Source organism: Watersipora subatra, chromosome 6 (assembly GCF_963576615.1).
Source record: "Watersipora subatra chromosome 6, tzWatSuba1.1, whole genome shotgun sequence".
Taxonomy (NCBI): domain Eukaryota; kingdom Metazoa; phylum Bryozoa; class Gymnolaemata; order Cheilostomatida; family Watersiporidae; genus Watersipora; species Watersipora subatra.
In genome coordinates this window covers 14,675,664-14,693,784 of record NC_088713.1, presented here as the reverse complement: position 1 = coordinate 14,693,784, position 18,121 = coordinate 14,675,664, and the positions used below count along the sequence as shown (strand labels likewise).

The 18,121-nt window shown below is 34.5% G+C and overlaps 1 protein-coding gene across 1 annotated transcript; it reads left to right on the top strand.

Moving 5' to 3' along the window:
* Positions 1-318: 318 nt before the first annotated feature.
* LOC137398060 (putative adenylate cyclase regulatory protein) lies at positions 319-11,742 on the top strand. The gene is made up of 7 exons (XM_068084163.1): positions 319-524; positions 2,219-2,359; positions 5,398-5,538; positions 7,432-7,572; positions 8,811-8,951; positions 10,141-10,281; positions 11,739-11,742. The coding sequence occupies exons 1-7, from the start codon at positions 319-321 to the stop codon at positions 11,740-11,742; spliced, it is 915 nt and encodes a 304-aa protein (XP_067940264.1).
* Positions 11,743-18,121: the final 6,379 nt, after the last annotated feature.

The window sequence follows — 18,121 nt, the reverse complement described above, 5'->3', positions numbered from 1 at the left end:
CAAAACCTTTCACTGTCCTTCAAATATTTTCCAAATAATTAATAAAAAAATGTTTGTGGGAGCTGCTTGTGCCAATGATGATGACATGCGATCTGTTTTTTTTTTACTCAAAATGCCTGACATGTATGAGCAATAAATTTTGTTCTATTTTTGAAATACATAAAACAAAACGAATAAATGAGTTTCGCTATTCCAGTATGTGTGAAATAGTACCCCAAAGCACTTTGTCGATACTATGTATGAATTATGATTACTTGAAGCATTTATGGTAAATAACAGAATTTGCTGTATTCTCGAAAGAAAATTCGCTTAAACACGATGCAAAAAATATCTCCGACTGCAGGGTTTGACTCTGTTTTGATATTATGCACTGACTTTTACAGAATTGCTTCACTGCCCAACCTAAAGGAGTTGAAGTTTGTAAACAGTAAAACGGATTCTGCTAGTCCTGTTCTTTTTGAAAATCTGGCTTCACTAAAGAATCTCGACATGTGGTCGTGCGAACTAACACAATCATCACTAAGGTATGTGCGACAAATCATTTCAAACTTCCTCTGCTAACTTCATTTGTTGTAAGGACATTTTCTGTAGGAATTACCTTGCTTTCTCAACAACCTAATGTTTAGATTTGAACCAGAATAAATAAATAAATTGCTAGACTTCTAGTTAAAAATTTAATTTTATAGTTGAATATATGTGGTGAATATTCATTAATCAGTGTCATTCAACTAAATTTCACACAGCCTTTTTAATCATCTACACTATTGGATAATTTTCTGTTGAAATGTAAAACAAAAATATTTGCAATGGAACTGTTTTTTTTTAAACCTATCTGACAACTTTATGCATCAATCATAATAAACAAAATATTATATATCGACTGACTTGTACCATGCGCAGAGCTAACTAGATTAACTAATATATAAGCTTAATTTTAATGTAAACATCAAAATGTAGATTGACATGCATGAATTAAACTGACTCTCTAAACTTTATAAAACTAGAACTATGCAATATGTTTCCTTTAGTCTGCTTTGAAACTTTCAACAATTTTTATTCACAGTTTGGGTAGCTACCAAAAAATCAACAAAGTTTTTGTTTCAAAGCCACTTTCATAAATTTCATTGCTGTCTGATGTACATGTAAAAATAAAATTAGGATAAAATTCAACTTTCATTTTTTTATTAAAATTTAATAATAATTATTAATATAGTGTGTAAACAGAGTCTTATTGGGTCAATGATGTTGAGCTTTAATATTTTTTTCGATCTGGCAGAGCCTGGCATGTATCTGCAACGAAATATTCTGAACATTTTATAATTGACTTGTAAATTATGAAAAAGTTAAAATATATTGTGATATTTATTGTGATTAAGTATAATAGTGCAATTGAATACTAATACGAAAAAAAAAATTAACTTTTTGTACATGTTTTCTGTATTCAGATATAGATCTGAAATAGCAAAATGTTGTTTAAACAGTCAAAAACATTTTTTTAATTTGAAGTATGCATTGTATGACTATTGAAAACACGAAATGCTTTTTTTGTATTTACCCTTTTAGGTAATTTTTTCAGGATCATAAAACATTTATCAAATGTTTGTTTCCTTGGTCAATGGTTTAATTGATGATAAATTTATGTTTTTATTGGAATTACAATAAAAACGTCATTGAAGCTAAAACAATGAGTTGAGTAACGTTTTTCAGCAATTCACTTGCTTTAATCCACACGCTGCGCCTCAAAAATCTGGTGAAATAAAACAATAAAGAAACAAATAGCTTTTCTAGATCAGACCAGTTGATATATTAACTCAACGCAATTGATGTATCTTTCATTAACCTTATTTATCACCGATGATTTACGTAAAAGAAAATGTTGTAAAATTGAAAAAAGGTGAAAAAACGAAGAATAGTAACCAAGTTCAAATTGTGCCTTTTTTTAGTTAATGGGCATTTGGCTACATTGCTCTGTCCCAACATTTGCCTTCTGCTCAACGTACCTTTGTAAGCTAATATTTGTAACTGTTTTGTTTGATTTCTCAAGATAACAACAATTCGGACAATCATACATAGGCTTGCAATCTAAGATTAACAAAATCATTTAAGGTGAACAACATAATATTTTGTATGCTTCTAATTATATCAGCTTGAACATAAAAATTGGTCTTAAAATAAAAGGTCTTTCTACCATTGATTTATTACATATTATCTTTTACAGAATTGCTACACTGCCTGAACTGAAAGAGCTGAACCTCTCTGGCACTACAATCAATTCTGCCGGTTCTGTTGTCATTGAAAATCTAGATTCACTTGAAAAACTCAACATGCGTACTTGCAACTTGACCAAATCATCATTCAGGTAGGTGTGAAATATTATCAAAAGTAGTTTTTTTCAAACTTGTTTTGAACTAAAAAATATTAATGAGGCTTTTTGCCCTCAAAACGTTGCTCGGCGCTGGGTATAAAAGTTGAAGAAAGTGTTATAAAAAAGTAGGTTAGTGGATAAACACTTAAAACATTCCATGATTTGCACACAAAACTTTTTAGTTCATCTCATTTAGTTTAAGCGTTTTAGTTTGTCTTTTGAAATTATACGTCATCTTTAATTCAGTTTTAGCCTCTGGCAGAACAAAGTTGTGTTCTCCTTCCGTATGCATTTTATTTTACATTTATATTGATTGAAACTTTCGTACAATCTGCTTGTAACTTACAGTAGGTTTTAACACTAAAATATCTACAGAAAGCGATTCAACAAGGTACGTAGACATTTCAAAAAGGCTATAGGAAATTTCCTATAATGTATGTACAATAATGTATAATGTATAGATGAAAGTACACATTATTATAACATATCTTTCATATAACATATATAGGAGATATACATACTAAGACATAAACGTTATAAGACTATTGTATATAAATTTCCAGGGTCAATTTAAAAACTTCTGATAATACAAAAATAAGAGGCAAATAGGTTCCTATGATATTTTTAAATCTACCGTAGGTTGAGCCGTTTTTGCATCCTTTAAGGCAGGAAGATTTTTTGTGAAACCAAACATAATGGTTTCCAATGACAGTGACAATAATTCTTAGCTGAATTTTTCCAGATAACAATGCCCATCACCAATATTAAATTGAATGGAAAGTTGTAATCAATTCACACCTAAAACCCTTTTTCTATTTACATATCACACTATTTTGCCTCAGTTCAGAGCTACTTTACGTATTTGCTTTTCCAAATTTATAGTTGATTTGAGGCTATTTTACCTGTTATTTTTCAAATAATTTTATTATGCTTTGAGAATGACTTGATTCAAATCGTTTCTCATCAAAAGATCAACAATGCACTTCTCACGAACTTTGCATCATAGTTCATTTAAAATATTATTTCATTCACAATCCAATGCAAAACACCACGACTCAATGCTAAATTCTTCACTTGTCTTAACTTTAACGAGTCGACTCAATATGATTCCCCAGATTAAACAAAATAAATAATCTTTTAAAAACTGCATGAAATTGAATTATGGCAATATATTAAATTAACAATGTGCCATAATAACTAAATTATCTAATTTCATTGGCTCAGTATTTTGATAGTCTGTATTTTAATAGCAGAGACCAATTCTTTCATTAAAAATATAGTGCTTTTGACTTGATTAAATAATGTCAACTATTTCTGCTGACATAAACTCAGTATTCTTTTGTAAAGTTTTGAGATGTTTTTAATAGACCTTTGAATTAAATTTTTAATTGGTTTTTTGCATCACAGTTCATTCAAAAAATATTCAGCTCACATTTCACTGCAAAAAATAAATGATTGTTCAATTTTCACGTAATGTTGATTGATCGCAATTTATCAAAATACCAATGAACTACAATAACTAACTTAGCTAAGTCATTAGCTCATTGTTTCAAACGTTTTCATAACAAATACCAACTCCTCTGCAGAGAATTTACTCACACCAACATTTTTTGCTGACATAAACTTGGTATTTTTGTGGTGAATGATTGAGGTTTTTCATAGGCCTTGGACTTGAAGTTTTAGTGAATCTGCAAAAAATATTTTAATGACAAGAACCAATGCACTTGACAAGTAAACAGAAAGTTTCAGCTTATTTGTCAGTTTAATGAAACCGACTGCAAAAAACACGCTATCGTTTTTTAAGTTCACACACCCTCTAAAATTAACATGTAATTGTCAGAAATATTTCAAATCAGCGTTAAAAAGCTTTATAGGCAAAAATAAGTTTAGGTTGCTGTAAAAATTTTTTCCTCTATCCTGACTTAAAAATATAACTAGAACCCGCTGTTTCATACAGTGATTTTAGAGCAAATTATAAAATAACTTTTCAAGTGACAAAATAATAACCCAGCAATCTCACAATTTTCTTACAAAGTATTTGGTGGATATGTTAATTCGTGATTTGTGAGCAATATTTTGGTATAAATTCTAAAGCAAGGTACTATAAAGATGTTCGTGTAGGTAAGTTATGGCAAATATTCCATTCATGGAAAAAATAAATACAGGCATTAAAGGCTTTTGCATATTTAGACTTAGCTTTCTGGATAGATAGAAAGCGCAGCAAAATGCATTAAATTACTTTACTGCAATAAAAATAGCATTATTAAGCTTAATTTCAGTGCAGATGCACACCATTGAAAATACAATATAATAACAATCAGTAAGTATATTTGACAAATAAAATTATAACATTGATAGCAAGGTCTTTTGGAAAAGTGTGCGGCGAACCACATTGGACTGCACTGACATCTTCGATTCAGCACATATCAACTAGTCGATTGGCTGCTCATGGTATCACGGTCCTAGCTGGACTTTCAGTTGGGCATAATAATCATAGAAGTAAAAACAATTAGGGAAGCATTAGAACTTTGTTTTTAACCGCCTTACTTTGATTAAATATCTGATAATCTGAAATAATAAATTATCTAATTATTTAATTAAATTTATCTAATTACTTACATGTATTTATTTTCATCGAGGATAAATATTCGTGAAAATTTTAAACATTATTTTAAAACAAGTGTAATAAATTGAAATTCTGTTTATTTATCTACATTCAAATATAAACTTTTACATATGAACATAAACGCATGTATTTAGTTTCCGGCAATTCAGCTTTGTTCTTACAAAAGGTTTTAATTTTTTCCTGATTCAGTTTTTGTAACAAAATCTTTTGATTATTTGATAGAATTACCGGCTTCAAATTCGTGATTATCTCAGTAATGTTTTGTGATACATTTTGTAAATTTGACATGTTGAACGAGCTAACAGAATATTTTATAGTCTTATGGAAATGTGTGTTTTATTTTTCAAAAATTACTTTTAAGTGTGTTGGCTGACTCCATTTTACTAGTACCAACCATTTATTATAGGATTTCGTCTCTGCCCAACTTGAAAGAGCTAAATCTCCCTGGCAGTGAAATGTGTTCTGCTGGGGCTGCTGTCAACAAAAATCTGGATTCACTGGAGAAACCTGGCTCACACAGTTCAAACCCAATCACACAGTTTTTCAGGTAGGCTTGAAATAGTTTCCCAAAATACTTTTTTCCCAAACTGCGTCTTTTTGTTCGAAAGTTAGCATAGGTTTCTGCTTTCAAATCCCTCCTCGGGACCAAGTGTGGAAGTTCAAGACCAGCTAATATTATAATTAATTATAAGGAATAATAATTATCATAGTTATTATAGTAATTTTAATTATTATTAAATGTATCATATTATTATTTTGACATTATGTTATAGGATAAAAAAATTGGTCCTTTTGTTCAAAAATGAAGTTTAGAGTCAATTTCATGAAGTTTAAATTGGGTGTCAATTAAATATATGTCAAAATCTTTTTTATCGGTCTCAGACTAACATAATCGATTAGCTGCATCCAGTAAACTAGTCTGAGCCTAAAGTTTTTAATATAATCATCTTTTTAGGAAAAAAGTCCTATTACTTGCAAATTACCCTTGCAAATTACCCTTGCAAAATATTTTACAACCTTTAATAACTTTTGGCACATTATAAAGGTAGTCTTAATTTTCCATAAATTTTCTGCTGTAATTCACCGCTCGGTAAATATGAAGGAGGTAACTAATGTTCATGTTACTTGAAACTCTTTCAATACTTGTTCTTATCATCGAAACATTGTATTTGTGTACAATATAATTATATGCACCACTCAAAAGTTTTGTTGTTATAATACTAAAATTTATACGGAGACATATTATTTTTGTATTTAACTAAAACAATAAATTCTGCATTCAAAATTGTATAACATCGATAAACCAAGCTTGTAAGTAGTTTACATCCATTTTACCGCGCCGAAACCACTTTTAAAGATTTTACCGCTACCAGATGAACATGTCAAAATGGGGTCATGATAAAATTCAACTCGGGTTTAATTATTAAAATTTTATGATAATTAGTGCAATAACCAGTACTTTGAAACAGCTAACAGATTAATATGTCAAGGATGAAGAGTTTTAAATTTATTTTTTATTAGCACTCTGACGTGTATCTGCAAAGGATTATTCTGCACTCTTCATCATAGTCATTTATCTTAATAAAGAAAGCAAAATATTTTGTGATAAAATTGAAACATCATAAAAGTATAATAGTGTGACTAAACATGTAAAAAATTAAAAAAATCGATTTTAACATTTGTTCAGATATATTCAGATAAATTACAAAGTTTTGTTGAAGCAGTAAAAAGTTTTTTTATAATTTTGAAGTACACACTGTATGACTATTAAAAACACAAAACATTTTTTAAACAAAGCCTTTTTGGTAACGTTTTCAGGATAGTGACACTTATCTCAAGCGTTTGTTTGTTTTGATAACTTGGTTAAACTGATAAATTGGTGTTAACACGAAATTTCGATTAAAAGCCGAATAAAGCTAAAAACATAAATTTAGGGACTTGTAGCAGCAATTTACTTGTTTTAGTGCGCATATTGTGCCTCATTAATTTGGTAAAAATAATTTTGGTTTATCTAAATATCACACCAGTTGACATCAAATTAACTCAATTGATGTTTTTTCATTAACCTTATTTATCACCGATGATTTACATCAAAGAAAAAGTGGTAAAATTGAACAAACGAGAAATAACGAAACATAGTAATAAAGTTAAAAATTTGTATTTTCTCAGTTTATGAATGTTTAGCAACATTCATAAACATTCATGCTGCCTCAAACTTTATCTCCTGCACAAGCTACCTGTAAGCTAAATTTTGTCAGTGTATTTTTGTGTTGCTGACGATAACATATTTATTGGCTTGCAATGTATGATTAGCAGAAACATTTATGTTAAACAACAAACTTTGCTGTATTTTTCTAACAATATTTGTTTGAACAAGAAACATTGTCCTTAAAATAAAATACCTTACTACAATTTATTTCTTTGAGACTATATTTAACAGAATTGCCACGATTTCTGAACTAAAACAGCTGGACCTTTCTGGCAGTGAGATAGAGTCTTCAGGTTCTGTTGTCATTGAAAACCTAGATTCACTAGAAAAACTTGACATGCGTACCTGCAACTTAACCAAATCCTCATTCAGGTGGGTGTAAAATGTTATTTCAAATTTGAAATATTACCCAAAATAGTATTTTTGCAAATTTGATATTTCCATTGAACATTTTAATGTGAGTTTCTGTCCTCTAATGTTTGCTCGATGCTGAGTGTAGAAATTGAAGTCTGTTTAACAAAAACTGGGTTACTGGATAACCAGTTAAAACATTCTTTCACTGTTTTGAATGCATAAAATAAGGGAAATTAAAAACGTTTCATATTAGCTTCCTCAAAATGCTGTGTAAACATCTGAGCATCGACTACCAATTCTACCAGTTATACCGGTTTACGGTGATTAGGCCATTGATTTAACTTATTTCATCGCGGTCTTTGCATCAGCGGAGTTCTCAGTTGCTACCTACACCGAATACCTACACCTAAGCAAGCCACATCTTTGAAAAGAATGTTTGAATATATGGCGAAACCAAATACATCCTTAAAAATCATTTATCGTTAATGATATCTAGTCATTATTAGTATCAATTTGTTGAAAAATAACTCATTGGTTGATTTGAGTATTCAACAAACTGTTTTATGAGTTGGTAAATATAGTGTTACCGTGTTAAAATTAGTGAGTTACCAAAATAGTGAACATAACACTCCAATTTCTACGAAATGAATTCAATTAACCCACCAATTCTGGTAACGGTTTAATAAAGCCATCGTTGTACCTGGTAGGCAGTTTGTGGATTCGCCAGTTTTCACTTGATGACGTAACTTTTTTTGAGCTGATAACACTTTGTAGATCCATCTATCAGAGAAGTTGAAAGAAACCAAACTACTTGTGTCATTCAAATATTGTTTTAACTTGTCATTACATTTTACTGTCAAATAAATACTCCCTATAAACTTCACTATAAATATTTTAAGCAGTATTAATAAAAAAAACATTTGCAGTCGCTAACAGCTTCTTGTGTCAATGATGATGGCATTCAATTTATTTATTTAATAGCAATGCATGAAATTTACAAGCAATGAATTTTTTTGTACTTTTGAAATACATAAAACTAAAATAGATAAATGAATTTTTGCCACTCGAATATGTTTAAAATAGTATCCCGAAACGTTTTTTCTATACATTGTTTGAATTATGATTAATTAAGGCATGTAATGGTAAAAACAGAATTTGCTGTATTCTCAAAAAACTATTGGCTTCAAAACTATGCAAAATATATCTCTGAATGCCGGGTTTGACTACGTTTCATTACTTTGCACTGTCTTTTACAGAATTGCTTCACTGCCTAACCTAAAAGAGCTGAACCTCTCAAACAGTAAGATGGATTGTGCTAGTTCTGTTCTCATAGAAAATCTGGCTTCACTAAAGAAACTCGACATGCGGTGTTGCAAACTAACGCAATCATCACTAAGGTAGATGTGTCAAAGCAATTCAAACCACATTCACCAACTTCACTGGTTGTAAGAACATTTCCTTTAGGAATCACGATCAGTACATTTCTTTCTCAATAATAAAAGTTTGGAGTTGAAACATAATAAATAAATAAATTGCTATAAATCTAAATGAAAACATTGTTCCACAATTCGAGAAGTGAAATGTAATGTTATTTATCAGTGTACTATTTGTAAACTCAACCCTGCGCCTTTTTTATCATCCACCACATTTAGTAACTTTTATCGAAATATTAGCAAACGTGTTGGCAATGGAATTCAGTGATTTTCAGTTCAAACTCATCAGATTACGTCATGCATAGTTCTTATTAAATGAAATATTATATATTGAATGACTTGTACCAATATGAAGAGCTAACTAGATTTACTAATATATAAAATTAATTAATATTTAAAACTCAAAATGTGGATCTGCGCTCGTGAAGTATATGGATGTTCTTGAATTTTTAGAACTAGCACTATACAGTATATTATAGTTTAGTTTCATCATGAAATTTTAAACATTTTTTAAACAAAGCCTTTTTTGTAACGTATTCAGGATAGTGAAACCTATCTCAAGCGTTTGTTTGTTTTGTCATTTTACTTGAAAACTGATAAATTGGTGTTCACACAAAATTTCGATTAAAAGCGGAATAAAGCTAAAACCATAAATTTACTGACTTGCAGCAGTAATTTACTTGTTTTAGTGCACACATTGTGCCTCATTAATTTGGTAAAAAGAAGTTTGATTTTTCTATAGATCCCTCAGTTGACATCAATTCAACTCAATTGATGTTTTTTCATTAACCTTAATTATCACCGATGATTTACATCAAAGAAAAAGTTGTAAAATTGAACAAACGAGAAATAACGAAACATAGTAATCAAGTTAAGAATTTATATTTTCTCAGTTTGTGAATGTTTTGCAACATCATGCTGTCTCAAACTTTATCTCCTGCACAGGCTACCTGTAAGCTAAATTTTGTCAGTGTATTTTTGTGTTGCTGACGATAACATATTTATTGAATTGCAATGTATGATTAGCAGAAACATGTATGCTAAGCAACAAACTTTGCTGTATTTTTTTAACAATATTTGCTTGAACATGAAACATTGTTTATAAAATGAAATACCTTACTACAATTTATTTCTTTGGGACTATCTTTAACAGAATTGCCACGATTTCTAAACTAAAACAGCTGGACCTTTCTGGCAGTGAGATAGAGGCTGCTGGTTCTGTTGTCATTGAAAATCTAGATTCACTTGAAAAACTTCACATGCGTACCTGCAACTTAAACAAATCATCATTCAGGTAGGTGTAAAATGTTATTTCAAATGTGAAATATTATCAAAAATAGTATTTTTGCAAACTTTATATTTCCATTGAACATTTTAATGTGAGTTTCTGTCCTCTAATGTTTGCTCGATGCTGAGTGTAGAAATTGAAGTCTGGTTAACAAAAACTGGGTTACTGGATAACCAGTTAAAACATTCCTTGACTGTTTTGAATGCCTCAAATAAGGGAAATTAAAAACTTTTCATATTAGCTTCCTCAAAATGCTGTGTAAACATCTGAGCATCGACTACCAATTCTACCAGTTATACCGGTTTACGGTGATTAGGCCATTGATTTAACTTATTTCATCGCGGTCGTTGCATCAGCGGAGTTCTCAGTTGCTACCTACACCGGAAACTAAATACTACATAAAATAAGCAAGCCACATCTTTGAAAAGAATGTTTGAATATATGGCGAAACCAAATACATCCTTAAAAATCATTTATAGTTAATGATATCTAGTCATTATTAGTATCAATTTGTTGAAAAAAAACTCATTGGTTGATTTGAGTATTCAAAAAACTGTTTTATGAGTTGGTAAATATAGTGTTACCATGTGAAAATTAGTGAGTTACCAAAATAGTGAACATAACACTCCAATTTTTATGAAATGAATTCAATTAACCCACCAATTCCGGTAACGGTTTAATAAAGCCATTGTTGCACCTGGTAGGCAGTTTGTGGACTCACCAGTTTTCACTTGACGACGTAACTTTTTTTGAGCTGATAACACTTTGTAGATCCATCTATCAGACAAGATTTCAGCACCGGCTGCAGCAGGGCCATTTCGTATTAAATATAATCTGCCAATAATATTTTGCACAATTTCAACAATACTGTTATTTTATTTAATTTTTACAAGCGAAAAGTTTTGTGCTTGGTATAAAGTTTTTACTAAAAACATTCATCCAAGTCGTAGCTGCTCATATATTTTAGCTGATATAATTGGAAAAAATAGTCTGCTGCAGCAAACTCAAACAAAATTTCATGGTTTGTGTAGCACAATTTCATGCCCCTCTTTTCTGTGTGGCAGTTTCAACACTGTTGCAAATGTTCCACCACTGGTATGGCCAAATAAACATCATCTAATCAAGAAAACAAATGTAATAAATATATGTCATTCATAGAGATGTCGTTCAAATGCATAGCTACTGAAAGCTTTTAAAGTGAGAGTTAGATAGATTGCGAGTGTAATTAAAATAAAGGAATAAATGTATAACTAAAGCATAAGTATATCAAGACAACAGTCGAAAGCTGTTTTTCTGGAAATTAAAGATTAGCATTAATAAATTGCCTTTCCACATTATTTAAAAGTGGGAAGTATGCTTAAATTCCAATCATAAGTATAGATTACTAGCTAAAACTGCCCAATCGTTTGAAGCAAAAATTATACCTAGGTGAATACCTAAGTATAATATTTTTTATCACCTAGGTGAATACCTAGGTGATAAAAAGCTTATAAACAATGATTACTGACAGCAAAAATTTATAATTCGCTGAATTAGTAAATGTATTCATGAATACTAAAATCATAACCTTCAGTACTATAATTTACACTGTAGAAGTCGTCAACTTAACAATAAACACTGTTTATTTTGTTGCACAAATGCACTGGAAGTGACATTATAGTCTCAAACAGAGAATTATAATCTAGAGTAAACACAACAGTATAGTTCGGCTCCCTCACGGGCATACTCTCCATAATTGCAACAACCAGTGCAGAAGAGGAAAACTCTGGTGAAGGAGGGCAGATCCGTCTCCTTTTGGTGCGTATAGTAGCCACCCGGCACTTCTTCTCTTCTTCCTCCGGCAAGGTTTCGTTTATCAGGGCCTCAACTCCTCTTCCGTAAGGGTTGCATCCAGCAGTGTCTTTGCTCCCAATTCTGTAATCTCCAGTACGACTGAGTCCGGTCATCGTGCCATGTTGAATTTCGTACTACCCCTGTTGTAGGTCACCAAATTTGCCAACATTGGCCTATCCATCCCTTCTTCGGCTTCTTTCAAGCTAATTGTGACTAAAGTCAGTAATTCCTATAGTGTTGTGTTTCCTTTGCTATCCATCTTCTCAAACGCTCTAACAAAGTCCAAAAAAATTGAGTGCTTCAAAAGGACAGCTTTGGTTGCGTTAGTTAGAGCTGTTTCACTGTTATCTCGTACTTTCTCCAGACCATTTTCCGGAAAATCTATGTAGCAGCATACTCCATCCCAGGCCGTTCCAGCTTTCTAGTGGCCTGGGCCGGAATCAAATGGTGACAGACTGGAGCTAAAGGGATTTTTGGAGTTGCTGGGATTTCTAGCGTTGGGTTTTTTCTGGCCTCCTTCGGGTTTGATTCTGGTTTTCTTAAAACTTCTTCTCTTAGTGGGACCGAATATATTTTTACTGAACTCGGTCTTTGGCACTCGCCTTTCTGCGGTCCGGCTGGGTTTCTTTGGGAGTTGTCTCCTGTCTTCATTTTTCCGCAGACTCCATCTGCAAATTTTCCCAGTTGGGGGCGGCATCATTGGCACTGAGTCGCTTCTGACTTCCTCCGGCTTTCTCTCCGGCCTGCTGGGTTGAGCCCCTTTCATGTTGGGTCCCATCATTGGCTCCAGAGTGGCCAGTGCTTGTCCCAGTCTTTCTGGGCAATCATGGAAAGGCTTCAAATTTGCCTCGCTCTAGATTGGAGACTGGCCTTGTTGCTCTACCAGATATGTATGGTTGCCCCTGGCCTTCAGGGTCTGGTATTGTTCCACAAACCTCTCTTGCCGTTTGGGTTTTTCTCCCCTTTTTTTGACATTTGTTCATGAGCCATACCCAATTGCCTGGGGCATACAGCGATGGCTCCTCTCGGTTCTCTTGTTTCAAAGACAGGAGGACCAAGAGGAGGGAAAAAAGGGGAGACAGGTCCTCATGTTTTAAAGACAAGAGGACTGGGACATTTGTCTATATCTGGCTCTGACATAGTGCCTCGTGTTCCATTTGTAGCCTTTGCTGCACCTTTAGGGCGTGCTCGAGCAAAGGAAAGAACTCGGTCGGTGAGGGTTGACACTTCAGCTGGTCTGGCTACCTCAGCTCTTGTCACAACATCAGCATGTTGGCATTTTTTCTTGGCTGTGGAGGGGGTGCATCGGTATGCCTTCATCAGCTTGGGAAGCAACATATCCCATTCGTCTTATCCCCGGGCCAGTAGTAGTGCCCTCATAGAATCTCCTAGTCTCCGGTTATTCTATTGAACGGTTTCGTTGGCCTGTGGGTGGTAAGGAGATGTGTGTGTTCTCTACACTTTTCCGAGTTGGCACTGTTTGGCAATCAGTTGGCTTTCGAACGGCGTTCTCTGGTCTGTGTAAAGCTGCTCTGGCAATTCCAGGTAGCAGAACACCCGCTCGTCCGGCAGGCAGTGTCAGTGCGTCCTGCCAATGGTGAAGTGGTTAGTGAAGACCATCACCCTCTTGTTTCCATTTGGTGTGACTGGATATGGCTGCACCAGGTCCATGGCCACTTTCTACCAGGTTCGATTGGCATAGAGCCTTCATTTCCCTCTAGCCGTCTTTGTCTGTCCATGATAGAGTTGCCCCGATTTCAATATCGGAGTCCGTATCGGTGCCGATATGGGTATTAAGTATCTGAATCAGTATTGGACGATCTTTTCTTAAAATATCGGACACTTCAGATACATTTTACATATCAACTATTTAGCAGAAACCTGTATTTTAGCCTGCTACTTTAATAACAAATCATCAGCTGCAAGTTCCTTGCTATTATTTAATGATTTCCGAGTCTGTCAAACCATATATTTCATGTCTATAGCCCAATAAACATCCACACAGCTGCGTAATATTTTGGCTTTAGTCAGGACGTAATCACCAAGTGCGGTATTTCTCAATTACAGTGATATGGTTTGTTGCAGCCAATCACGAACAAGAGAACCATAACGAGCAGCAAGAATGCGGTTTAATGTTTCTATTTACTAGCATTGCGAAAGTAATTTGAGCAGTTGATGCGTAAAGTTATCTATCTCTCTCTTGATCCTAACGATATGATGTATGATTTGTATTGCATAAAAAAACCTCAGTGGCTTATCAGTGTTTAGCCCGCTCTCCATCGTCTGTAGCGTGCGAGTCCTTCAGTATGACTGGCTACATCAATAGTGATAGAAGATAAAGACGTCTCACTGAGATAATTGAATCACTAACGTTAATTAAAAGACGCATTTATTTGCTTTAGACTTGTACAGGTGCAGCAGTTTTTTTCAGCAGTAGAAGAGAGACTTCATTATCACAGAGAAAACTGTACCACTAACTGTAATTACTATTAATAATAACATATTTCAAGATACATGGACTGTTTTGTTATTAGATGCACGGTATGTCAGTATGTGAATATATATACGCGTATATCTTATTTCATAAATACAAACAAATAAATACATTAATATTTATATTTTCTTTGCATTATATTTATACTTGCATAAAAAATGAACAACTATCTATGCAACACAAAAGAATCTGAATCGGTATCTGAATCAGATTATTTTTCATCAAGAATCGGTATATCGAATCGGTATCTGAATCGGCTGGTGAAATTAGAATCGGGGCATCTCTAGTCCATGCTTTGTGGCCTGGCACACCTCACAAATCTTGATGAGCCATCTGACTGTAGGCAACAGTCCGGGCCAGTTCCTAGTCAGCTGGAGGCAGCTTGTCGTGCTTCCCACCCTAGGGTAAACCAAGGCGTGCGTTTACCACATCATGGTCTCCTGCATAGCCAGAAAGCAGATGGCGCACCATCTAACATTGCCCTGCGGAGCCTCGCGTGCTTCAAGCACGCTGTTAGGTCGTATGCGCAGAGATACCCGCATGTGGTGCAGTATATCCAGCTTTCTTCTTCCGACTTCTAGGTGTTCCGCTGGCACTTCCTTTTCTGGCGCGATAGCACAGTACCTGATGGCCACTGCTCCGTGTCCAGTAGCCTGTAGCTTTGCCAGCTCGTTTTTCGATCCTGGTTTTCTTGGCGGGCTTGTATCTCCTCTGGAAAACCACTGGAACTCGGATTGAATCTTGCCATTGTTGGGGCGGAAGTCCACTGCATGTTGCCAGCCAGCCCCCGGGGCATGAGACATTGCCCAGGGTCGCTCCAGCCTTGTCAAGGGCGGGAGTCCCATCCAAGCAACTGGTCGATACCTATGCAGACAGCGGCTTGAGTTCCTTTGCCAACTATTTCCATGAAGGGCCTTTGTTCCTCTGCTCAATGATCGCGCATTGCCGGCAGTCTCCGCAGGTTTTCCTACTCAGCACATCTGCGTTTCTGTGACGAGTTCTTGACCGGTGTTCCGAAATGTAGCAGAACTTCACCAAGATCTCGAACCATGTGGCCACCTGGTTTAAAGGTTCCTTCTTCCTGCACAACCACCGGAGCGAATCGTAGTCTGTCCGTAGAAGAAACTCTTTTCCATACATATAGAGCCGAAAGTGCTTCACTGCCTTGACTAACGTGAGCACTTCTCGTCGCAGTCCTGTTGCAGTAATTGCGCTCTGAAAGATGAGGGTTTTTCTATAATACTGCCTTTTGTTCGTAAAACGTGTTATCTCTCTTAATTTCGCAAGTTATGCCCGCCACTGCAAGGTTTTGCGTTCTGTGGCTTTGAAATTGTGTATGCGTACTTTTAAACCTGTAAACTAACTAGTATGAAAATTTCTGAAAATCATATTTTCCTAATCTCTAGTAATCCTTTGTTAACTTGTTATACCATCACACTGAATGTTAGAAACAGCGGTGTAATTTGCTGATAAAACGTGTTATCAGCTGCTAATAGGTTTTGTCTGCAACTTTGCTCAACAATGCTGGTGGTCCATTGTGTGTAGTGCATATTTCTATCTCTTAACATCTCACAAAAATCCATGGAATTAGGGGCTGCACTCAAATATATAAAACTTTCAGTAGTACACTCATCGAGTTACATTCGAAGGTAAATACGGCAAATCGAGTTGACACAGATGTGCGGTCTTCTCAGGAGACCTCAACACAGACGTGAAACAACAAAAAACAATGCGCACTAGACGAAAGGCTTACTCATGAGCGCACAAAACATCCAATGCATGATTCTTGTAGCTTCTCTACAAACTGCATTGCACTTATAAATAAGAGACAGTACATTAAAATTATTTTGCATTACTGGAGTGTTAGCTCTCTGGAGAAGATAAGTTTCATACACCGTCTGGTTCAACACCCATATGCCAACATGAAACGTTTTTCTTCGCTTCAATGAGGAGTGAGTATCAAATTTTATTATGAGATCATTTAATACTTTAAGAAACATTGAAATGTTTTCTTTGAGACAGTTTGTAGCTGTTCCGTTAAGATCTAAAGTTATATTTTATGTTTTTTTGCAAAAGTACATTAAGTGTTATGTTCCCATTATGTGAAATAGGCAAAAAGTAATTAATGGTTTAGTTTGGTGTACTTTGGTTTTAATTTATGGCTCATTTACTTTTAAGCTATAACAAGAGTAAAAAATGTTATGGTTATTTTAGGTTCGCTACATTTATCGTTTGTTGGACGACCAAACATGTGAGAGAATTGTTAGCAAAAAATTATTTTTGGCAACTCATCGATATACTGAAACTTCAAGCGTTGTAGTGGTTGCAAAGGGATCGAGGGTTGTTATGGCTAGCCCAAACAGCATGAAAACCAGGATGACACAACTCACTTTAACCAAAAAATAGATGAGCACATAATAAATTTTAGCCCTGTGATATCTCGTTACCATAGAGAGCACGCATCTAAAAGAAATTACCTAAACCATGAACTGTCAATTAAAGATATGTACAATGACTTTAAGGCAAAAAATGCAGAAATAAGAGCTGTATGAGAGACAATATATAATTTGTAACCAGCATCAGACCAAATTAACAAATATATTTTGCTTTGCTTTCCTGTCACATTTTGTGTTTCATATTTTAGAACATTTGATGCTCTTTCAACTTATTGCTTTGTTCTGTTTCCGTAATAAACTATCTAACTAGATCTAACTATCTAACTAATTATTGTGTTTTAGTAAAAAGTTGTCATTCCAACGTAGAATAGTAGAGTTAGACATTACACACAATAGACCATCAGCATTGTTGAGCCAAGTTGTAGACAAAACCAGTTAGCAGCTAATAAGACGTTTTACCAGCAAAATTACACTGCTATTGCTAACATTCAATGTGATGGTATACCAGGTTAACAAAGGAATACTGGAGATTAAGAAAATCTGGGATAATCGGAAAATTTCACACAAAGTATGTTACAAGTTAAGAAATACACATACCAAATTTCAAAGTCATAGAATGAACATCTTGCAGTGGCAGGCAATATTTGCAAAATTATGAGAAATAACATGTTTTACCGACAATGGGCAGAATAGGCAATGACCCTGTCACAGCCCCCATGTACTTGAGACACCAAAGTTCCTACTCCACATCCACTCGCATCCGTGTCCAATATGTACTGCCTCCAAGGGGTCCGGGTACCACATGATCAGGGCGGTGCTGATACTGCCTTTCAGCTTGTTGAAAGCGATCTGTTTCTCTCCCGTCTAATTTCATGACTCTCCCTTCGCAGTCAGCTATTGCAAAGGATGCGCTATAGCGGCAAACTCTGGGATATATTGTCGGGAGTAGCCGACTGTCACGAGGAATCCTTTGAAATCCTTGGCCATTCCGTGACTGCATTTACCTTGTCAGGGTCCGTAGTGACTCCGTCCTGGCTTACGATGTGACTCGAGTAGTGAACCTGGAGTTGAAGTAGTTCACCTTTAGACGGTTTCAGTTATAATCAGGCCTTGCAGAGTCTCT

Excerpts from the sequence above, each read along its gene's own strand:
- LOC137398060 (XM_068084163.1), top strand. The coding sequence starts at position 319 with ATGCAAAAAATATCTCCGACTGCAGGGTTTGACTCTGTTTTGATATTA. Across the intron at positions 525-2,218 it reads CTAACACAATCATCACTAAG|AATTGCTACACTGCCTGAAC; the intron begins GTATGTGCGACA and ends TATCTTTTACAG. Across the intron at positions 5,539-7,431 it reads CCAATCACACAGTTTTTCAG|AATTGCCACGATTTCTGAAC; the intron begins GTAGGCTTGAAA and ends TATATTTAACAG.